We start from the raw sequence: 25,869 nt of genomic DNA, 5'->3' as shown, positions 1-25,869 counted from the left end.
TTCTTACTGGCGCTTATTGGCTGCTACTCACCATTTACTGTCTCGTGGCAATAATCATTCTCAAAGGAAATAGGTCAATGTTGTTTGGTTGACATTAATTGTTTGATGCTTCCGTAATATACTAATAGTCATTAATTAATATGACCCATGCTAGCATATGTCACTTGTTCAGGGCAAGACAATGTGATATTTTCTGTGCACTGAAGATACTTTGTTTATTCCATCCAAGGGTATCATGCCTATCCTAAATTAATTATTTTATATAAACTTGCCAGGTACAATTTACCTAATAATTTGGATGAATGCCATTTCTGCATTGCTATCTTCATATTTGATATTAATATTCTAAATGATTTTTAATACTTAAGTCTAAATCGCAAATGACTCTCATTTTGCTAAAATTGCTGAATTGCGCTAGATGAATTCCTATTGAATTCCTCATCCGTTTTGTTTACTCAAGATAATGGCCATTTTCTGTATCAATTGTTACCACAATTGAAATTTAGAGAAACAAACCTTCCACTTAGCCATTTCCTAATTATACATTTTAGTGAAAAATAGAGGACCAATAATTTGCCACTATGTCATAATATTGTCACTTGCCTCTGCCTTTACCTAAATCCATATCTATCCCTAGGGGCCCCGGCTTGCCCCTCCTTGCTTCATCGTGTAGCATGTGAGGTAACTTGAAATGAGGCTCTTGTGTGTGCATTACAGTCCCCCTTCCTTCCACATTGTGTCCATGGCTTGTGAAAGGAGCCTGGTACGGGAAGTGTGCCAAGGAGGGGACCACTGTTTCTTAACAGGCCTAATATAATCATGCTGTTTCTTTGTTCGGCATGTTTTTAACGTTCTTATTTTTTTGTTGTGGCCTCTTCCATATAATGCAATGATCAGGAAAAAATTTCAAGCATAAACTTCATGTCGGTTGGGAGTTCTTTGCTGCTTTTCAATCCCATTTTTGGAAAACCCCTATCTTGTTGAATTTTATTTTTTTAATTATTTTGTATATTCCGCTATTCCCGTAATGCATTTACGACTTTTTATTCACGGCAGTGTTTACTCACCTTCTCTAGGGACGTCCCGTTTAATTTATTATCTTATTAACCCGCCTAAGTAGTCGTTCATACTCTTGTTTTGCGCGGCAAACGTCATGATTTAGGAGCGTGTCACAAATGCTCTTGGTTTGTATTTCTCCATATTTGCAGTCGCCGCAGATGTCGTTAGAATGCAGTCTGTGTACCTACATGTTTGCTTAATCCGTCTATTTAATTTTGCCTTAAATAAGTTCTTTTGCTTGTAAAATCTTGCTGAACAAAATAAAGGACAGTTTATCTGTAACGCAAGATGCTGTAACTTGCAAGTTTTTTTCTTTATATCGAGCTCTTTCATTCTCTTGGCACAGTTTAATAATATTTTTCTTCTATATTTTGACCACAACCTTCAAAATGTCTGGATGGGGGAGGTGCTACCTCCCTCCTCTGGTAGTCTGTCATCACTCAGTCGACCTCGTGGATTGCCACCCTGTGAATCACCCAGAAAGAAAAGCCTTTCTCAGAGATAGGCCGACACACAGCTTCAATCCGTTGTATACCTTTACGTATTTTTTTATGACTAACATACTTCTCAATGGTATACACTATTTTTCTCCGGCAAATGGAGCATTTCCTTTCTCGAAAGAAACAGGGATTCGCTTCTTTCTTCCAGACAGCCGGAAATCAATCACCCTTCTCCTCAATGGGGAAATAGCTGATGTCAGATTTGTGGATTAATTTGTGGTGATCAAAAATTAAGATGCAAATTCTCCCTGGTTTCAGCAGCAGAATGTTCGGGCTCCTGGCCAATTAATCAATAAACCCCGAAAAACAGCTTGAACGGCATTTTAGTAGAGGTAGGACATGTCATTAAAAGAGAGGCGTTGATATAAAGGAAGGGGGTGGTGTACAAAAGAAGGTGTAGTGCACATTTTAGCCAATGGGTGTAAATACAATTTTATTCTAACTTTAAAATACAACAGAGTGCAAAAAAAGTGCAAGATTAAATATAAGAAAACAATTCATATTTCACATGGAGGCGGGGAAAAAGGAGTCAACCTGGCAGAAGAAAGGTATCAAAATCTCACACTAAATTAGAATTAAGTTTAGTGTTAGGTTCGATTAAACTTATTTTTGATTGTGTCTGCATCGTAATCCAAATTCAATTAAATTTGTTTGTCATGTTACGAGGGCTTTGCCGTGAAAATGGGCTCCCCTTTCCCCCCCTCTTTCTGTCCGTCTCTCTCTCTGTAAATCCGTATAATTTTAATACTATCAAGACATTGGAGAAAATCAACCTCAATCAGCTGTATCATTAACAACCAAATAACTCTCAATACCTAAGATATACTTTGAAAATCACCTCATATGATGCTTACTTAAGATAAGAGCCATTTCCTATAGCTCCGTTACCACAATAAAAATCTACAACAATTAAATTAGAGAAATCTACCTTCTGCTAGGGATTTCATAATTACAATTTTCAATGTTTAATAAAAGACCCTCAAATTGTCACCAATATACCATAATATTGTAAATTTTCCTTCCTTTTCTTTTCTTTAACCAGCCAACCTCCAATGTTAAAGTATTTAGAACAATCCAACCATTCAAATCAGTATTAATATTCTTTCATCCTCCAAAAGCTAACTTTCTTTAATTACGAGCCCTTTGAAATCCACAAATTGCTAAAAAAAAAAAATGGGTATTTTGCTCTAATCACAAATCCAAAGCTTTTACCAAATCAATCTTTTACTAAACGGATTTTCTATCATCTTAAAATATATTTCAGTTTCAAAACCTGAAAAAAAATGAATGCGAAAGTATTCGCAGAACCCTGTATCCCTTGCAGACCATGTTTTGCTCTTATTATGAAATGTTCAAACGGAAGTCGCACCCTCAGCCTCTAACTGTGACCTCCACACAGCATTCTTATCTTCTGTTTACAAATCAGCGAGTCACCACTTGAAACGTCCACTTGTCGTTTCTATTTTCCTGTGCCCAATTATAATGCTATTTAGAGAAGACAACCATTAAATAAGTCAAATTAATCCCTCTTCCGATATCCAATTATATCCAGATATTTTGCCAAGATCCCATATTCAAAATATGCTGCAAGCACAACAATATCATAGCAAAACCCCATTTTCTGCCCTCAAGTTTGTTTCAGCACCCCCAGGGCCGATTACTATTATTGCAATGTCTTCACGGAAGGGATCCAAAAAATTTTAGTCGTTTGTGCGGTCCGTGCGCAACCGAGAGCCTAACACAGTCAAATCGGCTGCCTCGCGCAACACGTTTAATTCCCATTTAATCAGCAGCTTCTGCAACAGAGCGCTTCTCCCGCTGTCGACTCATTATTTGGCAATTCTAAGTAGGATAAAAAACGCAGGTGACATTCCCTGCAAAACATTGAGCCGCTTTGTATATATTCCTTCGTCTTTTAAACATCATCTTCCCGCTAGCGGACGGGATAAAAACCAGGCCAAGCTGCAATAAGCCATTCCATTTCAGTAAATTGACAGTACATATAGGTACTTCTAACAAAGGACGTCCAGCACTTGGAAATAACCATTCTAATTGCTGATCTACAAGCCCCAGCATCACAAAAAGTCCAATTGAATTCCATTCACAAAAAATTTGTGATCCCTGGTTTAACCAAATCAAATGCCAGTGTCTCCATTAATTTTTAGCTATAAATCTTCATATTCAAAATCCACATTCTAAATCATTTTGAGCAGACATTCCTTGTTTTCAGAGACCATTTAGTCCTGGTAATCATGCGATATATGCCCCAATTTTCCACAAACCCATCAAGTCTTATCTTTGTTCATTCTGATTTTTGTTGAACTTTCCCACATTTGTTCTCTCGTTATTTTTGTTAAAATTCCTACCCTCCCGCCACCTATCCGGGTAAATATTTTCCCCTTCAGCCGAGGAGGCCCCGCTATTTTTCCTTACAAAACAGCACGTTCCCGCCGCCTAGGTCCTAAATACTTCCCTGTCATTCGAGGAGAACCCGCTAACTTTAAAATAGCATGCTTTGCCTTTTCCCCTGCGTTGTTTTGCCATCAAAAACAATAATTAGTACCGGTGGAACAAGCCTGCCTAAATTCGTGCCTACCCACAGCACAGGACACTTTCCAACAAACTGCCCCATATGTACCTGCCAGAGACTAGTAACAACAGGGTTTTCCAAAACTCGTCATCCCCAGGATGCGAGTCACATTTCTCAAAATGGACCATTACATGAAATGCCCGTTTCGCACATTTGGAGCCTCAGTCAGAACATGCAGACATTTTTGTGGACTCACCAGAGATGACCCCAGATGTTTCCCTCCAGCAGGATTAGTCTTCAAATAATAGGTTCATTAATAATTATACTTAAATATAATTATAAAACACTAAAGGCAGACATCTGATTTAATTATTGACATTTAGTTAAATTGGTATCTCTGATGATAAAACTTATAAGTGAGAATACATCCCGACCTCGTCTCCGTCTCAGATTATCCTCCCGAACAGTCATTTCTCATACAGCTTTAAGGCCAAAAATCAAAACAATTATAAGGTTATTGATTAATCCAACTGCGTAAGCAAAAACAGCATCTGCAACAATCATAACATATCAGGTATTCAATACTAACAATTAAGGGGAACTAAAAACAAACTTCATTGGAATTTAAACAAATAAGCCTTCATTCAACATAGCAATTCCATAAAGAAGCGAAAAGCGCGTCACGATGCAAGAACAATATGCGAGTATTCCCGGAGGTGATTAATAGCCATTTGCTGGAATCAAGAGTCCTTCACGGCTCTTCGTTGCAAACCCAGATCAACAGTCCTCGGAGCCCGGGACTTAGCGTCTAAATTTTTCCTCCTGAGTACCCTGAGGAAATTGAGTCGTTTCTGGGCCTTCTTCACTAGTGTTGTGGTGTTTGTAGACCTGGAGAGCTTGTTTGTGATGTAAACCCCCAGGAACTTAAAGTGCCAGACCCTGTCTACACACTCTATTCATGAGTGGGGTCAGATCTGTGCTGTGTTCACAAAAGTCCAGGATTATTTCTTTAGTTTCCGTGGTGTTCAGTGTTAGATTGTTCACCCACCAACACAAAGACAGTTTGTTGACCTCATCTCTGTAGGCCGACTCATCCCCTCCTGAGATGAGTCCATAGTCGTGTCATCAGCAAATTTGATTATGGTGTTACACTGGTGGGTTGGTGTAGTCATGTGTACAGGGGGTGCAGAAGAAGACTCAGTACACAGCCTTGAGGGGAGCCACAGCTCAGTGTAATGGAGGTAGAGAGCTGGGGACCAAGTCTAGCAGTTTGTGGTCGGTTAAGAAATTCTTTATCCAGCAGCAGATGGAAGAGGAAAGTCCAAGGTGGGAGAGTTTACAGTCAGAATGTCCGGTATTATAGTGTTGAACGCTGAGCTATAGTCAATGAATAGCATTCTCACGTAATTTCCATGGTGCTCCAGTTGGCTCAGTATTGTGTGTAGAGCAATGGCGATAGCATCCTCAGTGGAACTGTTTGCTCTATAACCAAACTGGTTAGGGTCAACTGAGGGAGGGATTGTATTCTGATATACTGATATGGCGGGCGACCAACTTTTCAAAGCACTTCATGATCACAGACGAGAGTTCAACGGACCTATAGTCATTCGGGCTGTCAATTGTTGTATTTTTGGGGACAGGGATAATGGTGGCAGATTTCAACCAGAATGGAATGATGGATTGTTCCAAGGAACAATTGAAGTTTTTGTGTGACAACACCAGCCAGCTGGTCAGCACAGGCTTTGAGCAGCTTCCCAGGTCCTCCGTCGTGGCCAGCTACCTTCCTCGCGTTCACAGTCCGGATTACCAGTCTCACTTCATGTTCCTGATGCTTCAGTGTACTGCCGCAGGGTGGTGGTGGAGGTGTTGAGACTGGGTCTGATTTGTCAGTCTCAAAGCGGGCAGAGAAACGGTTCAGTTTCTCTGCTGGTTAGGCATCCGCGTTAACAGACACATTATTGTCATTGGAATTGGTAATATGTTGTATTCCCTGCCGTCCTTGGGTTATTTCCTGTGAAGTGCTCCTCAATTTTCTTTGCATATGCTGCCTTGGCCTTTTTAATGCCTCTTAAGCTCTGCTCTGGCAGCGCTGTATTGTACCTTGTCCCCTAACCTGAAGGTGGTGTTATGGTGTTAGATTCATCAATAATCATACTGTAATATAGTTATAAAACACTGCAGGCAGACATCTGATTTAATTATTGACATTTAATTAAATTAGCCTCTCTGATGAAAACTTATAAGGAGAATACATCCCGACCTTGTCTCCGTCCCGGATTATTCTACCGTGCGGTCATTTCTCCTGCCCCTTTAAGGCCACAAATCAAAACAATTATGTGGTTATTGATTACTCTAACTGCAAAAGCAAAAAAAAAACATCTGCAACAATCATATCATATCAGGTATTCAATAATAACAATTAAGGGTGTAATAACTGCAGTATAGACGGACCCAACTTGCATGCGTGCCGTGGGCTAGTTTATTGACACTCACAGACAGCCTTTTAACCCATCACTATCCGGGTCACTTGGTAATACGTGATGACCATCAGGTGGCGATGGTTAAGCCCACCGTTATAGTCTCAATGTATTATTCTCCGCCCCCTTAAACAATGAAGTCCCCCTTAAGAATTAACACTTACTTCAAAAAGTGTAACTAAATTATTACTGCTGACACCACCATTAGACCCAATATTTCCGTCTTTGACATTTCCATCTCAGGAACTCTTTTTCACATTTTTGTAGGAACCAGAACTCTTTTATTCCAGGAACCATGTTCCTCACAACTGATCGATCACACATTCAGTCGCTTCGGATGTGCTCTTTATTGGGGTAGACCTGCCAACTGGCTTAATAATTGTTAGTTCATGTCGAGCCAATGTGCCCAAAATGGTTTTACAAGTGTTTGTTAAGACAGTGCAATGTAAGATAGGCCAACTAGCTGGCCTTGCAATTGTTTGTTCGCACCACGAATTGTAAGATAGCTAACTAGCTCGCCTTGCAATTGTTTCCTTGTATTGTGGTATATGGCCAACTCACTTTGGAACTGTTTGTTCGAAACGCGCAATATAAGATAGGCTGCAGCAGTTTGTGTGAGCTATAAAAATATTATGTTTGCATACAACTTAAACCTGCTAATGTCTAACTATATTAGCCCAAAGTTTTGTTTACATAAACTCTGTCATGCATCACTGTTTTAGAAAGATTAACCTCAGTTCCTATATAAAGACTGAACTAGTGTTCAGTCAGAGAGAATTGTGAGTAAGGCAGGCTGTGAGAGGTTCACAGCTGTCGGAGCATTCTCCAACCATCAATCAGTCCGGTAATAAACCTATTTCCTGTTTAAATTGACCTCACTCGTTCTTAACTTGCTCCTGAAGTTGTATTTTCAGACCTATCACTCTTACTCTTACTGGGTACCTGCCCCCAAACACCTCTGGGGAAATGACCGCTCGGTGGTCCGGTGTAACTATTGTGTCACAGGCCACTGAGCCTGGTGAAGGTGTTACCTTTGTCTGTTTAGCCTCCAATTGTTTCAAATGTGTCTCTTCCGGTGAGTACGGGCTACCACCTACTGCTCCAGGTGTGCCTTTCCCCCCTCATCTGCATTGAACTACCACCAGGTATTTATTCGTGACGTCCAGCTGCTCATCTAGAAATGGCAATGTCTTGGTTGGTTGTACAGCAGGTGGTCTATGTGGACTGATCGTCGGCTCACTCCATTCCACACCATGTAGGTGACTGGTACGAGTGTCTTTCAACTGTTCTTCTTGTTCACCTTTCCTTTCCTCCACAGAAATTTTGGATCAGCTCAGTTTTATCATGGTAGTTCTTCTGCTTTTGTTGTTTCGCCTCCACCACCTTTTCGACATGCTCCTCTCTCAACAAGTACTGCTCCTGGAGCTTGTTGAGCTTCTCGGTCAGCTCGACGTTCTCCTGCTTTAAGCTGGCGTTCCTTTCGTTTTGTTGCTTCATCTCAACCTCGATGTCGTAGAGTGAGGCCTGAATGTGGGACGTTACCTTTTTTTGCTTCACCTCCTCCAGACGGGTTGTCTGTAGGCCTTTGTCCTTGGGCGAGCGATTGTGCCTCTGCAGCTCCTTGCTGAGGCTCTCCAGCTTGCTTCGTGCCAGGCAAGCCTTGCTGTGTTCCCTCCTCAGGCTGTCCTTTTCCACCACCACCTGCGTCTTTCTTCTGTGGCACCAGCTTTTCCTTCTGCAGGTTTAGATGATCTTCCAGTAGGTCGGCGTACTTCTTGCACCGTCCCGTTAGCTTCTCTTTGGAATTTGAATTGTCACACCCCCTTGCTGTTCTAACTCAGAAGATGTTTGCCCAGTCTAGTTGGAAATTTTTGAGCCAGTTGTGGCCAAAGAGGGCAGGTCTGTCACCTCTTACGATTACTAGTGGTAGATCACAACTCTGATTCCCATATTCTACCTTAACAGTTACTTGTCCCATCAAAGGGATGTTCTCACCGGAAAAGGTTGACAGCTGCACTTTACTTACTTTTAATGGCCAATGCGAGAGATGCCTCCTACATATTCTTTCCGAAACAAGTGTTACCGCAGCTCCTGTGTCGAGTTTCATTTCTATAGGAGTTCCTTCTAATTTTAACTGTACTGTCATTTCCTTCTTCAAACTTCCAACTGTATTTGCGGGATACACGGCATTCAAGGAATATGACTCCAAAAATTCATCATCCACATTTCCTGTTGTCTCACTTATATCTACAGTTACATAACATGTGTGACCGTGCCTATATTTCGTTTTACACATCCTTGCTATGTACCCTACACTGTAACATTTTTGGCATGTCTCTGTTTCAAATCGGCGTACTTGAGCTTTGTGATTGCTACCGCCACATCGGTAACATGGTTGGTAATGTTCTGCTCTCTGTGGTCTGAAATTTCCACTTGTGAATTTACCCTTCCATTTCCTGGTGATTGGTTGGTCCTTCCATTTTGCTGGCGAACTCCAATGTATTTCTTGATGCCATTTCCATCGACAGTTCATATGTTTTTTTTTAAATGTCAGATCTTGCTCTGCCAGTAACCTTCTCTGAATGGCCTCCACTCTCAATCCACTAACGAATCTGTCTCTCAGTGATTCATCTAAATAAGTACCAAATTAGCAGTGGGTGGACAACTGCTTTAATGACACAACATAATCAGACACAGACTCGTTTTCCTTCTGATTCCTTTTTTGAAAATTGAATAGCTCCGCGATCACCAGCGGTTTCGGTTTGTAATGCGCTGATCATTTTCCGCTTAATACATCACACGAGAGGCTAACTGGCTTCTCTGGAATGCTTAGGTTTTTTAGACGACCGTAAGATTCAGCACCTATGACCGCTAGGAAAACGTTTGCTGTTGTAAGATTAGACAGTTTCTTTCCAATCGCTTGCATCATAGTCATCCTTATGGCTGACATGTCAGCATAAACACCCAACTGTCTGACTGAATAATCAATCTTAGTCTTGTGATTGGGTTGACATGTCAGCACAAATACTCAACTGTCCGACACTGATCAATTACTTTTTGCCCTGCAAATGACTGAAACGTATCTGTCCAAAGTCCTAGTGACAACTGTTCAGTTTTGCCTTTATTTAAGACACAATCACTGGTCATTCAACTAGAGTTGCAAAAACATCGCGCTGAACAGGACTCCACTGTTAGAGCTGTCACTCTCCACTTTGCAGTTCGGTAATAAATCTATTTCTTATTTAAATTGATCTCACTCTTTCTTGACCTGCTCCTGAAGTTGTATTTTCAGACCTATCACTTGCTTACCGTCCTCCACTTTGTTCACAATCATCCATTGCTCAAACCTCTCCATGTAGGACTCGAAGTCTTCTTGACCTTCTTTGTATTCGCCGAGATTTCCAGTGAACCTGGCCATGGTGCCCCGCCACCTTTTCCTTGACAACTCTTGCTAATGCTAGTTGCAAAGTCCCATTACCTCCGTGTAACGCCCTAGTTCCGCGTACCGAAACTGGTAATCCCTATCGGCTTGAAAGGGATCCCACCCTCGTCGCCACTGTAATAACTTTGCAGTATATCCAACTTGCATGCGTGCCGTAGGCTAGTTTATTGACACTCACAGACAGCCTTTTAACCCATCAAAATCCAGGTCACTCAGTGATATGTGAAGACCATCAGGTGGCGATGGTTAAGCCCACCATTATAGCATCACTATTTTACAAAGGGGAACTAAAAACAAACTCCATTGAAAATTAAACAAAAAAAACCTTCATTTGACAAAACAATTCCATAAAGAAGCGAAAAGAGCGTCACGATTTACGACAATATGCAAGTAATCCCGAAGGTGTGCTCTGGTAGAATGGGCTCTTACCACTATCTGCTGGACAAATACAGGTATTACATCTATAACGGAGGGAGATAATTCAGTGGTGCAGGACACCTTTTTGTATACTTTACTTTTTTTAAACATTCAGAAATATTTTCCTTATAATTTTCTCTCATTTTGTGTGTTTCCTCATATCTTTCATACGAAATTGGTACACTGACCAATTTTAAAGGTTTTAGGCGGTAGTTGTGTGAAGACCGTCAACTGAATTAGATAATTTACATATAAAGCAACACTGTACTTATGAATCTTTCAAGTAAAGAAAAAAGTCTTTGATCCAAAGATCTTTTAAGGTTTAGTGACTGAAAACTGTCATTTCAAACACTTATCAAATGAAAAAACATAGTACACAATGGGAAAATATTCTACCTTCGGAGATATTTGGGTGGGTAATCTAAGAATGCACTTGAAGGATTCTTCTTGTTTGGGACGGAAGCTATGTTGCTTTTGATGAAAAGTATGGCAACCTATTGAATAATGCCACAACTTACAGCAACAAGATTCAAGTGCGGGCCAAAATTAACTCAAAAGACAGTTTTGAGCTCAGAGATTTTGCAGGCTTTTTGCGCAGTTGTGAGGAAGCAATGGTTCATATAAAGTCTTCACAACAATGTTAATGAGAACATATATTTTTTCCAAGTTATCAGATTGTCTTGCTGCTACCTGGAATTTTCCTATTTTATGTGTTTTTAGTTTCCAGAGTGTTATCTATCAATCTGTACCATGATGAATTAAATAAATTCAGCAGTTTTAGAAAGCCACTCGTGTCTGTTGGTCCCTGGAGGAATTACAGGGGCATTAAGAGTTTCTGGTGTTTTATTTATTTATTTATTTATTTAATTAAATTAATTCTACTGAATGATTGTCTTTGTTACAAATTCACTGTGTAAACACAGGGTTTGTTACATACTCAAATTTATACGCGGATATAATGCAATGTTTGCCTTCTCTCACATTGATCCGTGGCCGGTCTACTTGCCGAAAGACATTTAGCCGACTGACATCTGGCCGACAGCCAACTCGCCGAAAGACCATCTGGCCGAACGTAGAATTAGCCAAACGACTATTTGGCCGACCGACTATCTAGCCAAAGAACATTTAGCCGACGCGCTCACCCCGCCCCCGGTCGTGTGTGTGTCTAAGTTTTTCAACCTTGGCACGCGGCCCATATACGGCCTGTTACTGATAACAACATTCATTTATAATAACAAGTTACAGATAATAATTCATTTAGAATAACAAGTTACAGAAAACAACATTCATATAGAATAACAAGTTACAGATAACATTGCACTACGTACTTGTATTTATAAATATCTCCAGAAGGTGGCAGTACATCTCGAGATGTGTAAAGAAATTGATGGGGAAACATCTTTTATTTTTATTTATGTCATTTCCCTTTGCACATAAGGTACATGTAAGTTTGTATTGTATTTGTAATTTTTGTAAATAATTTGTTCGGTTAATTCTACGTTCGGCCAGATGGCGTTTCGGCGAGTTGGCTGTCGGCCAGATGTCAGTCAGCTAAATGTCTTTCGGCAAGTAGACCGTGCACCCATTGATCATGTATCTTGTTTGAAATATTACTGGAATCCTGTCTTCACATTTAGATTTTAATGTCAAATCATTGTCTGTACTGCTCAACACAGTGCTCATTTGTCCTGAAAATTCAGCTAAGGACTCTTCTTTGTGAGCTCTGGTTTTGGAGGAACCAAGTGTGCCTGGAGAAAACCTATGTAGACCCGGGGAGAAAATGGAAAAACCGACACAGGCGGACCGACCTGGATTTGAACCCAGGACCCCAAAAGTGTGAGGCCGACGCTTTAACCACTCGTTCACCAGGATGCCCGATGAGGAGGACAGAAAATGAAAAAAATGAATAACTTTAATATCAACAATTATTACTCAGTTACAGCAAATACAATGACTTCACTCAATCAATTCAATAATAAACCAACAAAAAAGCAAGATGGCGCCGCTCAAGTGGCAGCGGGTAGCGGTAGCTCCGTCCACTCTTGCTCATTTTGTGTTTTTGCTGCTTTTTTGTCTTAATGATTTGATTTAATGATTCTCAATTATCCCATTTACTTTGCTTTGATTTGTACTTTGTGCTTTTTGCTTTGTTGTTCTGCGGCCTTTGTGACTCGTCCCAACCCGTCACGTGGCTTGGTTTCTTTCTATTTATTTATGTCTAAAATGCCTTTCCTGTATTTGCATTCTCACCCTCTTGCCACTGTGACAATGAAATTTCCCGAATACGGAATGAATAAAGTTATCCAATCCAAAATATGAACTATTTGTCAATTTGAATATTTAAATGTGCCTGAGCTGAAAACGAAATTATCCTTGGTCTAACAAGAACATAAAATAAAATAATTGCCATGAACAGAGACAATGACTAACCAGTGAAGTGGTGGCAAAGGTGACTTCAGTCGGACGTGAAAAAAATCTTTTTGCCTTGGTCAGACTTCTCTTTTTGTTTGCTTCGCTTTGGGGAAATGTAAAGAATGTTGCCTTTTCATTCTGAAAACACCCTTGGAAAATCTAGGCCAGACTTGTTACTCCTATTAATAATGTTATAAAATCCTCACATTGCCTGCCTGGTGAGCAGTACATTTTGCTTAAAAACAGAACTATAGAACATTACAATAAGGGGGTCACTACAACACTTTTCATTCTGTATCGTTATCTGTTTTGAAGATTTTAAACATACATGTTGTGACTAACAGGTTAGAGACATATCAAATGGAGGAACATTAAAAAAAGCTTCCAGAGGCTCTTTCATGTTCATTTTATTTAAGCCAAGCGAATATGACGATCTCAATTTTCATTCTTCTAATCCTCCATTGCATCTCACCTGGAAAATTACTACTATTACATGACTAATGTGTAATTATGTAACAAAAAAAAACTACTCGTGTCTTTAAGCAAAAACTGCCAGACTATTGACCTTTGTATTCTTATATCTTGTTGTGCAAAGGCGGGGCAAGTGTGTGGGTGTGTCGGGAGTACAGAAGAAACCACTCACAGGTGATCCCTCAGATTTTCTTTGGACTATCTTGTGCTCAAAAGATTCTGACAGTTTTATGTTAACTAGGCAATTGTCATACACGTAACAGTGGTAGGCTTTTGAACTGATCAACATTTATTTAGCCCTTGTATGCCTTTTAATTCAGGAAAGAAAGGAAGCAAAGGCAGGAAAAAGACGTTACTCTTTTAAACATGGTAAGGAAAAAAAACATTGGATATATAAAAAAGAAGCATCACCATACTCTCCATACTCATTTCCTGATAGGATGTGGGCATGTTGGAGATCCCTGCCGAGCTCTCAGCAAGGTTTCGTACGGCAACAGGTAATTTTAAAGAAAAAGAATATAGAAAACAGTTTCTTAATAACTGTAATTATTTTTCTCTTTTAAACAGGGCATCAATATGTATCTATAGTGAAGGAGAGTGAACCTCCGCAAGTACAGGCAACACATATCCTCAACCTGCCTCAAGATATAGACAGCTACCCATTCTCTCATTATGTCCAGTCAATGCTGAAGGTCGGTAACTTTAAAACAGATACGCATGCAAACTACATCTGACTTTGAATAATTTTCATGAATTGAGGAGCCCATTACAGTTTAATCACACTATGACGTCAGAGACTTCTGTGCATTTTGCTTTTGGTATATGGAATTCCAGCGGCGGTCCGTGCATTTTCTAGCGACGCCTTCAATCCAACCTGCAAAAACTATTTTATGGCTATAAATCCTCTACTGCATCTACAGCTGTTACACATAAAAATAATCAATAATAACTTCATACAATTAAAATATTATTTAGGAATCCAGCCATATTTTACTCACCAAAAATCCTTTTAAACTGTACACGATATCCATCCTCCTTTCTTTCTTCCTTCTTTTCTATCGCCATCGAAGCTAATGGTGAAAGTCGAGCCTGTCCTGTTATATTTCTGGCATACGTTTTTATTCGATTTAGTGCGGAAAATATTTGTTGCCAGATTTGCTTGCTTTGGAGTTGTCTGACCTTTCTTAATGATGTGCAGCTTTTTTTCTGAAGTCCATCTAGAAATTGGCTTTAAATCAACACAATAATATATTTGCTTGTGCAGCTCGCTCCAGATACAGTTTGGTAGCTTTGGCCCACCTACTCTTTCACCAGCCAATCAAATTTGTTGAAAGCGATGACGTATACCTACGCCAATAAGAAGACAATGACGTATCCCTACGCTTGCGACAAGGCATTGTGGTGTTGACAATTCGAAATCTGAGTGGTAAAAACAACAGTCTTATTAACGCTTGTTTATTGCAGCAGAGCCCGCATAACTGATTGTGAAGGCCTTGAGGCAGATTTCTGACCCTGGCAACAAACAATGGCTGAAATTTGATTGGTTAAATGCTTCAATATGAAAACACATCGGGAAGCAATGCAACCAGGGGTAAAAGCAATGAAAGGAAGCTAACAGACATTTATGAATTATTTAATAAGTATTGAAGGACAAAATATAATATATGATTCAGATATTTCTTAGGCCAGCAGAGATGGCCTTGAAGGCCCTGACGGCCCGTCACTGTGGAATTCTAATACAATGACTACATTGACATGGATAAAGTGTACTTATTCTGATCAGCATTAAGATTGAAATCATGACCAGATGCACTCAGGTATCAAACTAATGGTTGAAACAAATTACTTTGACATGCGCATATTGACCAAATGGATCGAAAATAGTAGAAGAGGAAAAAGAAAACCAGAGCGACCTCTTTCTTAAAAATGATCACTCCATCCTTTTACTTTTCTACTTTAAGCATGAGCAGTATTTTGCATCCTTTTTCCATATTTTACTGCCAGGGCTCGAAACATTTGTGAGATCTCACCTCAGGCAATGGCGGCCTTTTTTTAAAAATGGCCGTTATTAAAAATACCCAACCATAGTTGATTGGGAGAAACCACGGGTTGATGGCCATCGGTTAAAGAGCCGGATGTGTTTTTTTAGCACTGCCTTGGTTGCTTCCTGGAGCTTTTTCAAAAATTATGAAAATTGGGGAGAAATATATTCGTTCTTTTAATATGGTTGTTGTAGAACAGGGGTGGCCAACCCGCGGCTCGCGAGCCGCATGCGGCTCTTTGCCCGGTTTCATGCGGCTCTTACGTCCATATCATAGTTTGTATTTGTGTTTTATTTTTATTTGCGTGTGCGCTTCGCTTGAGTTCAATACGGTATTTTCGTCCAATGCGCATGTGCTTGGGATGAAAATACCTCAAAGTTTCCCAGTAGGAGCAAGGTCATTTGAGTAAACGTTTTTAACAGAGTGGGAGAGCTCCCGTGAACCAGAAGCAACAATGAACAGCGTCGCGCATACAAAAAGTATCCCAAGGATCGAGCGTCGGCTGAAAAAGCCACACCCCCTGCGAGGCAAACCAAGGCGAGAGTGCTCACCCGGGAGCAGCCAATAGGAGAGCGAGGTGTACACCCACGTGGTGGGCGCGCTATAAAAGCCATTCATAATAAATGACAGCTCACAAGGAGCGAATGTTGCGCAAAAATAGGCTCTGATTTTATGACAGAAGTCCCACTAAGTAACATGCATAGTAAAAGAAAAAACACTATTGTAAATTATTATATTTTTGTTTATGGACTTGGTTGAACTGAGAGTTTGTCTGTGTGAGACAGTGCACACAATGTTCATTGTTGATAATGACTGGCCTGTGCTGTTAGTACTGTAGGAGTCAATTTATTTCATTACTATGCTGGTGTGTGACATTTACAATAAATCTGGCTGAGCAAAGGTATGTGTGTGATGTGGCTCTTTGCGGTAACACAGTAAAAAATGTGGCTCTTTGCGGTAACACAGTAAAAAATGTGGCTCTTGGTCTCTGACGGGTTGGCCACCCCTGTTGTAGAAGGACAAACATTCTTGATGTTTTTCAATACTCTAAAAGGTACAGGTATAGGATAAAATTTTAATTTCAACATTTCTGTCAACACAGATTTGCGTAATAGCCTACTGCACGTTTCTATTATCAGGGCGGGATGCTACGCAGGTCGCTGTTGTAAACAAACAGGTGACTGTGTGATGATCCCAGGGGAAAAGAGAAAAAAAGTATTGAAAAAAACAGGGCATTCAACGTTTCTTGAACTGAATCATTTGCAGTCACTACCAATGCGGAAGGATTGCCTGAATGTTCACTTTCCAGTGAGAAGTTGTTGAATAACAAAAAGTGTTGTGGAAAAAATGTTCAGGTTACACTTGCACCCGAGGACCTGTTTGAGAAAAAGGGCAATTGGTTTACTTCTGGAGAATTTAGAGGAGAGCAGAATGAGCGCAAACTCCATTACTACTGCAAGTTGTGTTGCAACTCGGGAGATAGTGGAATTTTTATTTCACAGATTCCAATGGGGCATGTTATGCATGTTCCATTTTGTTTTGGTTTTATCGAATTCTCAAAATACGTAAAAATAACATAAAAAATTGGATTTCCTTATTGCATATCTTTAATTTCATCAAAGCAATGAAACATTGTTCATTAACATTGACATGAACTTAAACTCGAGGTGGCTGACAACATCGTACGTCTGATTTGAATGCGGTTCTGAACCAACAATTTCAAATATACGGCTTTTCGGTGTTATCATGTTCGATTTTTGAAATTGGGCCCCAGTTTAAAAAAAACCGATTATTTCTGACAATGTGTGTATGCGTTAGTGTTTGTCCGTTAACATTGGACAAAATAGAAACAACACCGTACATTCGATTTGAATGTGGTTTTTAACAATCGAAAATGTACGGCTCTGGGATGTTACTGTGCTCGATTTTTGAATTTGGGTCCCAGTTTTTTTTAAAATAGATTTTTTTGCGACGAGAAGTAACAGGAAGCGTTCATCATTTGCATTGTAGATGTGCCCAAGAGAAGGTTGCACTAACCTCTAATTGTGGTAAATCCTACAATGGCAATACACATTTTATATAATTCCAGCAAGTTAGGACAAAGAAAATCAATGTCAATATTTAGAAATGTCCGCTGATATTTGATGTAGGCGGCTTTCTCCCCCCCTCTCAACAGAAGCCACTGGCGAGCTGGAAGGCGCAAAGGCCCCGGATTAGTCAGTTAGGCTTGTTTTTAATCATCTGCGTGTCTGTTTTTTACCCAAATCCCCTTACATGCAGGTCAGGTCTGGAAAAGGAAGAACAAAATCAATCTCGCCCAATTCACTTTCATGTGGATCGTATGCACGAGTCATCAATGTTCTCACCAGTAGGCTGTGTAATGAGTGGATACAATTCTTGCAATAAGGAATTTGTAGGCGCAATTTTTAAGTCAATTTAACAAAGTCTGCAGGCAGGGGATAAGAACATCCACACAATGTCAAAGTAGTAGTAGCAGTCTGTGCAGGCGAACATTTCCACTCCAGAATGCCTCTACATATTTTCATATTCTGGTTCAGGTTCTGCAGGCCTTCATTGGCTCTGGTTAGAGACCCATTGGGTGACCAGTCGTTAGGAATAAAGGTGTAACATTGATCTCCAGACATTGCACACACGCCCCATTGCTCCACCAGAAGCTCTCTCTCCCCGCAACTCCCTCGTGTCATGTCTTTGGTTGTGACTCCTTTGTGTAATGTCTCTGCGAGCACTGGGTGGAGCGTTGGATTTTTCAGTGTTTTTTTTACCCCGTTCGTCAGTGCGAATGGCGTATTTTCTACTTCTCGTTGGCAAGTCGTCGTGCGTTATTCTATTGTGAGGATACATGTGTGCATCATTTTGGGAATATTTTGAAGGGAATACAAAAGCAAACATCTACGTTGCATCCAAGACTAAGAGTGGAGACGGGCGGGGCAAATAGAGCCAACCCGGCCGGGAGAAGAAAGGTATCAAAATTTAAAAATAAATTAGAATTACGTTTACTGCAAGGTTAGATTACATTTATTTGTCTGCATCGTTATCCAAATTTGTTTATGCTGTTACGAGCACATTGCCATGCAAAAAGCCCCCCCCTCTCTCCGTCCGTCTCTCTTTACTGCGAAATCTGTATAATTTTAGTACTATTAATCACAATTTAGTAATGAAAAAACTAGTTATTTGTTACTTTGTTAATAGATGGCGAAATAGAACAAATAAAAATGTTTTTCCAATGCAAGATCCTTTGGGTGTTTTTTCAGCGGGTTGGAACAAATTAATTTGTTTTCAGTTCATTTCTATGGGAAAAGTTTGTCTGAGTTACCGTATTTTCACGACTATTCGGCGCATCGTATTTTTAGCCGCAGTGTCAATAACGAGTGCTATTTCTGGTTTTTACACACACAAATGACGCACCGTTCTTTTAGACGCAGCCAGGCATGGCATATATATTAATTATGGATGAATAGCGAACCGTAATAGCGCTGTCTGCGGAAGCAGCCCCAGACGCTATTTCCAGTGCGCAGTGACTGCTGGGATATATATTCCTTTTGTCAATACACCCAGGTTGACGGCTGTGATAACTTTGCACTAATAGTATCAATATACTGCAACGGCAAAGACACTGATTTGGTGCTACATGCACAAAATGCATGCTACACCCGCACCCTCAAAACACGTTTTTAAAAGGCAACTGATAGGTACACCAATAAGTATTCCGAAATTCACCTTTCAATAAAGGAGGCATCTGAAATCCTATCCTTTTATTCTTGCAAGAAGAGCATTGATCCACACGCGCCTCCGGTCAGAAGATTCTGAAGACCCCGATGTCTCTTTTGCTAATATTCATAGGATTTAAACAACATGCATTACAGAAGTCTAAACATTATTTAGAGTTGTTTAGAGTTTTCAAAACTATTGTAGTTCTGTCGAATCTTCCCAAGAGGGTTTTGATATGGACCATCCTGAGAAGCAACACTTCCCAAAACAAATCCACAGTTCCCAAGAGCTTATTGTCAATAAACTTCATTGCATTCACATATATAATGATTATCTTTCAGGCAAATTTATAATAATGATTAGCCTAACAGCAACGGAAGCAAAACTAAGTTTGGTTGTGTGGGATCTAATCCATAAACATTCAATAACTTCGGATCAGAGGAAGCACACAGTCAGCCGTGATGAGATTTACCTGTCGCCCTGTCTATTTTGGAGAAAATTTAAGACATTTATGTGCGCCTTATATTTGTGAAAATACGGTATATTGAGAATATCGACATACGAGCTCAGTCCCAGAACGCATTAAGCTCATATCTCGAGTTACCACTGTAGTTATTTGTTACTCTGTTAGTGGATGGTGAATTACAGCCTCTGGCCCAGAGTCATTTGGGATAGTCTCCAGCACCCCCTGCGACCCTAATGAGGATAAAGCGGGTCTCAAAAGGAGATTAACACACCTAACATTTATTGTATTTATTGGAATTTCGAGCTTGGTTGTCAGTATGCTGAAGCACCCAGACGCTGAGCCGACATCTGGTGAAGACTGTGGCCATGGCCTTTAAGACCCTTTTAATCATCTTTCTAATATTCAATCATCATCGCATATAATTAATTAGTTCGTTCTCAAAATGACTTTTTTGACTGAATTCAAACACAAGCTGAATTTAATGCTCATAGGTGGGTCCAGCCAATTACCGATGTTACCCTATTTCTTACATGCAGGGGGGGGCTGGCTTCACCGTTCCCCCTGCCTGTTTAGAACAAGAAGACCGTCGTTGCGCTATTTTTTTTAAAAATGTGTGTTTAGCAAATAAAAGATTGTCTTTGCACACTTAGAGAAGGTGAAAAAATGCAATCACTGCATTAATTTTAATCTGGAAGCTTTTGTTTTCCTTATGTGTGTTAGACTGGCCACCAAAGTGATATTAGTTAATCATAATCGAGATGAATCTATTTTTGATGTGCATTGGTTACCTACAAATCTCCTGTTCAATGAGATTTGTCCACCACCCATTTCACAGTCACGCTTTTCAAACTTTGAATACTTACGTACTGGACATCCTTGCCCTTTTATAGTTTTATAGCCTACTGTATCTCTTGTACCTGATAGAGACAAGTATTGTCAGGATATTTACAGTCACACTCCCCTTGACGCGACTGTCACACTCACCTTAATGCGAACTCACACGTTCATAACCCTTTTAAAAATATTTGATCACCAGAGATATCTTCAATCCTTTAGTTTGTTGAGAGCCAAAGCCCACTTCCACATAAAGCGCTGAGGTGCCGTGGCAACGATTTTGTCTAGATGTCGACTCCCCGTCAGGTGGTCCATCAGGTATATTGAACTTCGTAGCTCGAAGGACCATTTAAATGTCAGGTTTGCCGTTTCGACACCCATAAAAGCATGCAGACTTACGAGAACGCTTTTCATTTGCAAGGAATACACTGAAAACTGCTTATCACTATTCTCAAACGACGTTCTAAAGTTTTGTCTCCTTTAGTCCACTTTTGTTGCATTCAGAGGCTCTGTTTACATGGACGTCGCAACTCTAAAGGAAAGTGTAGATAAAACGATTGGGACATCTGAATCTGTATGCAAAACACATTCACAATCTCATCACTAGTAGTATAAGTAAAAAAAACAAAAAAAAATAAAAACAAGAATGCTCAACCACTGCATGATGCTTTGGCATATCTTATTTAGGATATGGATGAACAAAACGTCCTTCAATGGTGACAAGAAATAAAATTAAGGTGACTCTTAATCTAAAGCAAACGTTCTACAATTACAAAGCAAATGTATGATAAATAATGATGATGCACGCATAATTGATATAAACAGAGATAAAGACCAGAAATGGTCCAACACCACCAAGCATGCTGGTGAATCCAGGTTGGCAAGTTAGATCAGATGTGATGCCCTATCCAGCACCTCGAGATGCCTTCGAGGACACCTATGGGGACAATCTAGTCCTTTTGCATGCCCCCTCGGGGTCCATGTCCTGGACTTGGTCTCCTCTAAATGTCTGGTTCATTTCTCAGAATTGGAGGGCGGATGGAAGATTTTCTGTTAAGACCAGAACTTCAACTTATTTTTATTTAGAAAAAGCTACAAAATACATTTAATATTTATACATTCAACATAAAATACATTAAATCTTTGTGTCACTAATATTCCACAAACACTGTACGACACAGATTGTGTGGTCTAGTACAACACAAGTAGGAAGCACTAAAAATAAATCATTGCATGAATCATCTTTAAGGATTTTGAAGCATAATAGTGAAGATTCTTGTCCAGCATGTATCACCTCATCTTATCTCATTTTGTTCTGCTTATCCAAAGTCGGGTCGTGGGGGCAGCAGCTTCAGCAGGGAAGCCCAGACTTTCCTCTCCCAAGCCACCTCATCTAGCTCTTCAGAGAGTATCCCAAGGCAGTCCACGCCAGCTGGGAGACATACTCTCTGTAGCGTGTCCGAGATCGGCCCCTTGGCCTCCTCCCGGTGGGACGTGCCCAGAACACCTCCAAAGGGAGGCGTCCAGGGGGCATCCTAATCAGATGCCCGACCCAACTTATCTGGCTCCTATCGATCCGGAGGAGCAGCGGCTCTGCTCCGGGCCCTTCCCAGATGACTGAGCTTCTCAGTTTATCTCTAAGGGAAAGTCCAGACATCTTGCTGCGGAAACTAATTTCAGCAGCTTGTATCCGAGATCTCATTCTTTCGATCATGACCCACGGCTCGTGACAATAGATCAAGGTGGGAACGTAGATTGGTCGGTAAAGAAAGAGCCTCGCCTTGTGGCTCAGCTTTTTCTCCACCACGACGGAGCGATGCAGAGTCCGCATCACTGCAGACACCGCCCCGCCTGTTGACTCCCGGTCCATTTTTCTCTCATTCGTGAATGACCTCAAGATATGTAAACTCCTTCTGGGGAAGGACCTGATCCCTGACACAGAGACAACATGCCACCTTTACCCGACTGAGGACCATGGTCTCAGATTAGGATGTGCTGATTCTTATCCCGACTGCATTACACTTGGTTGCAAATCGTTCCAGTGAGAGTTGGAGATAACGGCCAGATAAAGCCAAAAGATTAAGAACCTACTTAATGGGGGTTCCGGAACGCCATACTCCCAGAGTACCTCGCACTAGACAGCCCGGGGGAAGACTGTCCAGCATGTGTGATTTTTATTTGTAAATTAATTTTCTTCTTAAGTTTCATAAAACTAATTAAAATATTTACATCCACAGGATACATGGTGCCAACCTAAGGGAACTCCACTCCAAATAGCACTTACTCCTCTTGAACCAGATGATGCCCGCATTGCACTGGAAATTTATAAACTGGTATTAGAAAGAGCAAAACATATTATGTTTGTAATTCTTATTATTCACCATTTTCAATGCTCTTTCTCCTCAGATACTGCGGTTCACAGGTGAGTCAGACCTCAGCGTCCTACAGGAACAGATTTTGGGAAATTTCATTATTGAGAAAGGTCAGAACCGACCTTCCTTGAGGGATGAGATTCTGGTCCAGTTGGCTTTCCACACATGGGACCGTTGTGAAGAGCAGCACAGTTTGCAAGGCTGGTTGCTGTTGGCCTGCTGCCTCAGTGCCTTCACTCCATCACCATTATTAGAAAAACCCTTGTTAAAGTAGGTGGCATTTTTTTTGTTGGCTTTAATTTGATAATAGTTTTATATATGCAATTTTAATACTTCAACAATTGGTTTATTTAATGCATGGAAAAAAATGCAATCTTTCATTTTTCCTGTTTTATTCAACTTTGTGAACTGATGTTATTTTTTCGAAAAAGCTTTATATGTAAAGTTTTATCAAAGGTTTTGTATGATATGAACAATTTGACAATCGTACAGAATCCACTGTGCATTCATCAATGTTGAATTTGCTTCGAAAAACTTTAAAATTTCCTCTTTTTTATCTATCCCCAATAATTTGTTAGGCCAATGAAGATATTTCAGATTAGCACGAAGAAACCAATTTAGTTTTAAATTTTTATACATTTCTTCTCCCGGGTTGGGTATCCGGACATTTAGTCGACGGACACTTCGACCCCGGATGTTTCGTCGAACGAACGTTTGGTTTACGGACAGTTCAACGAAGGGTGGGCAATTAATTTCACAAAGTGAATTGACCTGTGGCTATAATCTACATATTTACATGTATATGTTCATTAATTTGTATAGTCCCTCTATCCAATAAATCTAACTCAAACTGAAGTGCTGTTCAAATGCAGTTGCCAGAAGACCAATCCATTTAAAGTGGAACCTCTGGTTGAAAAATATTGTTGACAAGTGCAGTGCATGAATGGCCTCTTTAACTGCCAATTGCCCAATGAAAATGGATTGGATGCCTATTGCCGTCAAAGTCAAGATATGAGTTAACCTTCTCACATTGACTCGTCAAAGCTTTTGTGTGGATTTTTTTTCTATTCAATACTGTCAGATTCTGCAATGGACAGCACAACAACCTGATCAGAGGTGCTACTACAACATGAAGGCCATGTGTTTATCACCATTGGTTTGTTCATTTATTGTTGTTTGAATAGGAAACTACGTTCATTGGAGAAAGGGCGACATTAAACAACATTCATTAATCAGTATTACATAGGAAATAGACCGAATTAATGCTTCCCTAAATCATTGTTTTACTGGTCAGTCAGCACCATGGACAGAGGTCACATCTGTTCAAACAGGACATATGACCTCCGAAACCCTGATGCTGCTACACAAACGCAAGAGAAAGTTGCCAAGGGTGCTATTGTGCAATGTGCATTCTCTGCAAACAATAAAGCTGTAGGTTAAGTTCGTCCGATGCCAGCAATTCACACACAAGCTTTTTTCTAACACCAAGAAAACGCAACCATACACTTTCTTCAGAAACTCAGAGTCGATCACTTAGCGTCGTAACTAGTTCCTCATTTTGTTTTTGGAAAGATGTCTACATAAACGTTTTGTGTGCAGTGTGCCTGTCCCTTTTAAGTCACATCAACATTGCAAACATGTCATGGCACATAGTAGCACCTCTGGTTAGTTTGTTGTGCTGTCCCTTGAAGAATCGATCAGTATTGAATAGACAAAATTCCACAGAAAAGCTTTGACAAGTCAATGTGTGAGGTTAACTCATATTCTGCCATTGACGGCAATAGGCGTCCAATCCATTTTCATTGGCCGAATGGCAGTTAAAGAGCCCATTCATTCACTGCGCTTGTCAACAGTACATTTCAACCAGAGGTTCCACTTTCAATGGATTCGTTGTCTGGCAACTGCAATTTGAACTGCACTTGAGTCTGAGTTAGATTTATTGGATAAAGGGACTATACAAATTAATGAACATATACATGTAAATATGTAAGATTATAACCACAGGTTAATTCTGATAGGTCTGAAAATACAACTTCGGGAGCAGGTTAAGAAAGAGTGAGATCAATTTGAATAGGAAATAGGATTATTACCGGACTGCAAAGTGGAGAGTTAGAGCTCTAACAGTGGAGTGCTGTTCAGCGCGATGTTCCTGCAACTCTCTCTAAATGAACGGTGGGTCCGTCTTTATATAGGCAAAATAGGGTAAGGTTTCTTGGACCGCGGTGTAGGACAAAGTTTATGCAAACAAACTTTAGGCTGATATGGTTAGACATTTGCAGGGCTAAATTGTACACAAAAACAATATTTTTTATAGCTCACACAAAATGCCGTAGCCTATCTTACATCGCGTAATTCGAACAAACACTTGCAAGGCTAGCAAGTTGACCTATCTTGATTTCTACGATCTTAACAAACAATAATAAAATTAGTTTGGCCAGTCTATCTGATATTCTAAGATCTGAACAAATAATCACAAGGCCAGCTAGTTGGACTATCTTGGATTTGCGATCTAAACAAACAATAATAAAATCAGTTCGGCCAGTCTACCTTACATACTACGATCTGAACAAACAATTACAAGGCCCGCTATTTGGCCGATCCTACATTCCACTGGCTAAACAAACAATTGTAAAACCAATTTGGCTGCCTGGCTCGACATGAACCAACAATTATTAATCCAGTCAGCTAAGTCTCTCCCACAATTCCCTTTGTGAAATTAATTGCCCATCCCTTTTTAAAATATATTCTTAGACCACAAAATTTTGAGAGCGAGCAAATCCGGCGAAGAATTTTCCGTTTGACATAATATCCGGCGGCGAATCCGGCGACGAAATGTCAAACGTCGGTTCGACCAAACGTCTGTTCGACCAAACGTCCGTTCGACCAAACGTCCGTTCGACTCAACGTCCGTTCGACCAAACGTCCGTTCGACCAAACGTCCGTTCGACCAAACGTCCGTTCAACCAAACGTCCGTTCGACCAAACGTCCGTTCGACCAAACGTCCGTTCGACCAAACGTCCGTTTAACCAAACGTCCGTTCGACCAAACGTCCGTTCGACGAAATGTCCGGTGAAGAACTGTCCGTCGACCAAGTGTCCGTCGACGAAACGTCTGGTC

General features: G+C 40.4%; 1 protein-coding gene across 1 annotated transcript; it reads left to right on the top strand.

Moving 5' to 3' along the window:
- The first annotated feature begins 13,530 nt into the window (after window positions 1–13,530).
- LOC144211953 (unconventional myosin-XVB-like) lies at window positions 13,531–23,025 on the top strand. The gene is made up of 5 exons (XM_077739531.1): window positions 13,531–13,677; window positions 13,748–13,805; window positions 13,876–14,000; window positions 22,617–22,712; window positions 22,786–23,025. Exons 1-5 carry the CDS (start codon window positions 13,675–13,677, stop codon window positions 23,023–23,025), a joined length of 522 nt encoding a protein of 173 aa, XP_077595657.1. The 5' UTR covers window positions 13,531–13,674.
- Window positions 23,026–25,869: the final 2,844 nt, after the last annotated feature.

This window comes from Stigmatopora nigra, chromosome 18 (genome assembly GCF_051989575.1).
Source record: "Stigmatopora nigra isolate UIUO_SnigA chromosome 18, RoL_Snig_1.1, whole genome shotgun sequence".
NCBI lineage: Eukaryota > Metazoa > Chordata > Actinopteri > Syngnathiformes > Syngnathidae > Stigmatopora > Stigmatopora nigra.
Note: the sequence above shows the minus strand (reverse complement) of the source record. Positions and strands in the feature narration are given on the sequence as shown.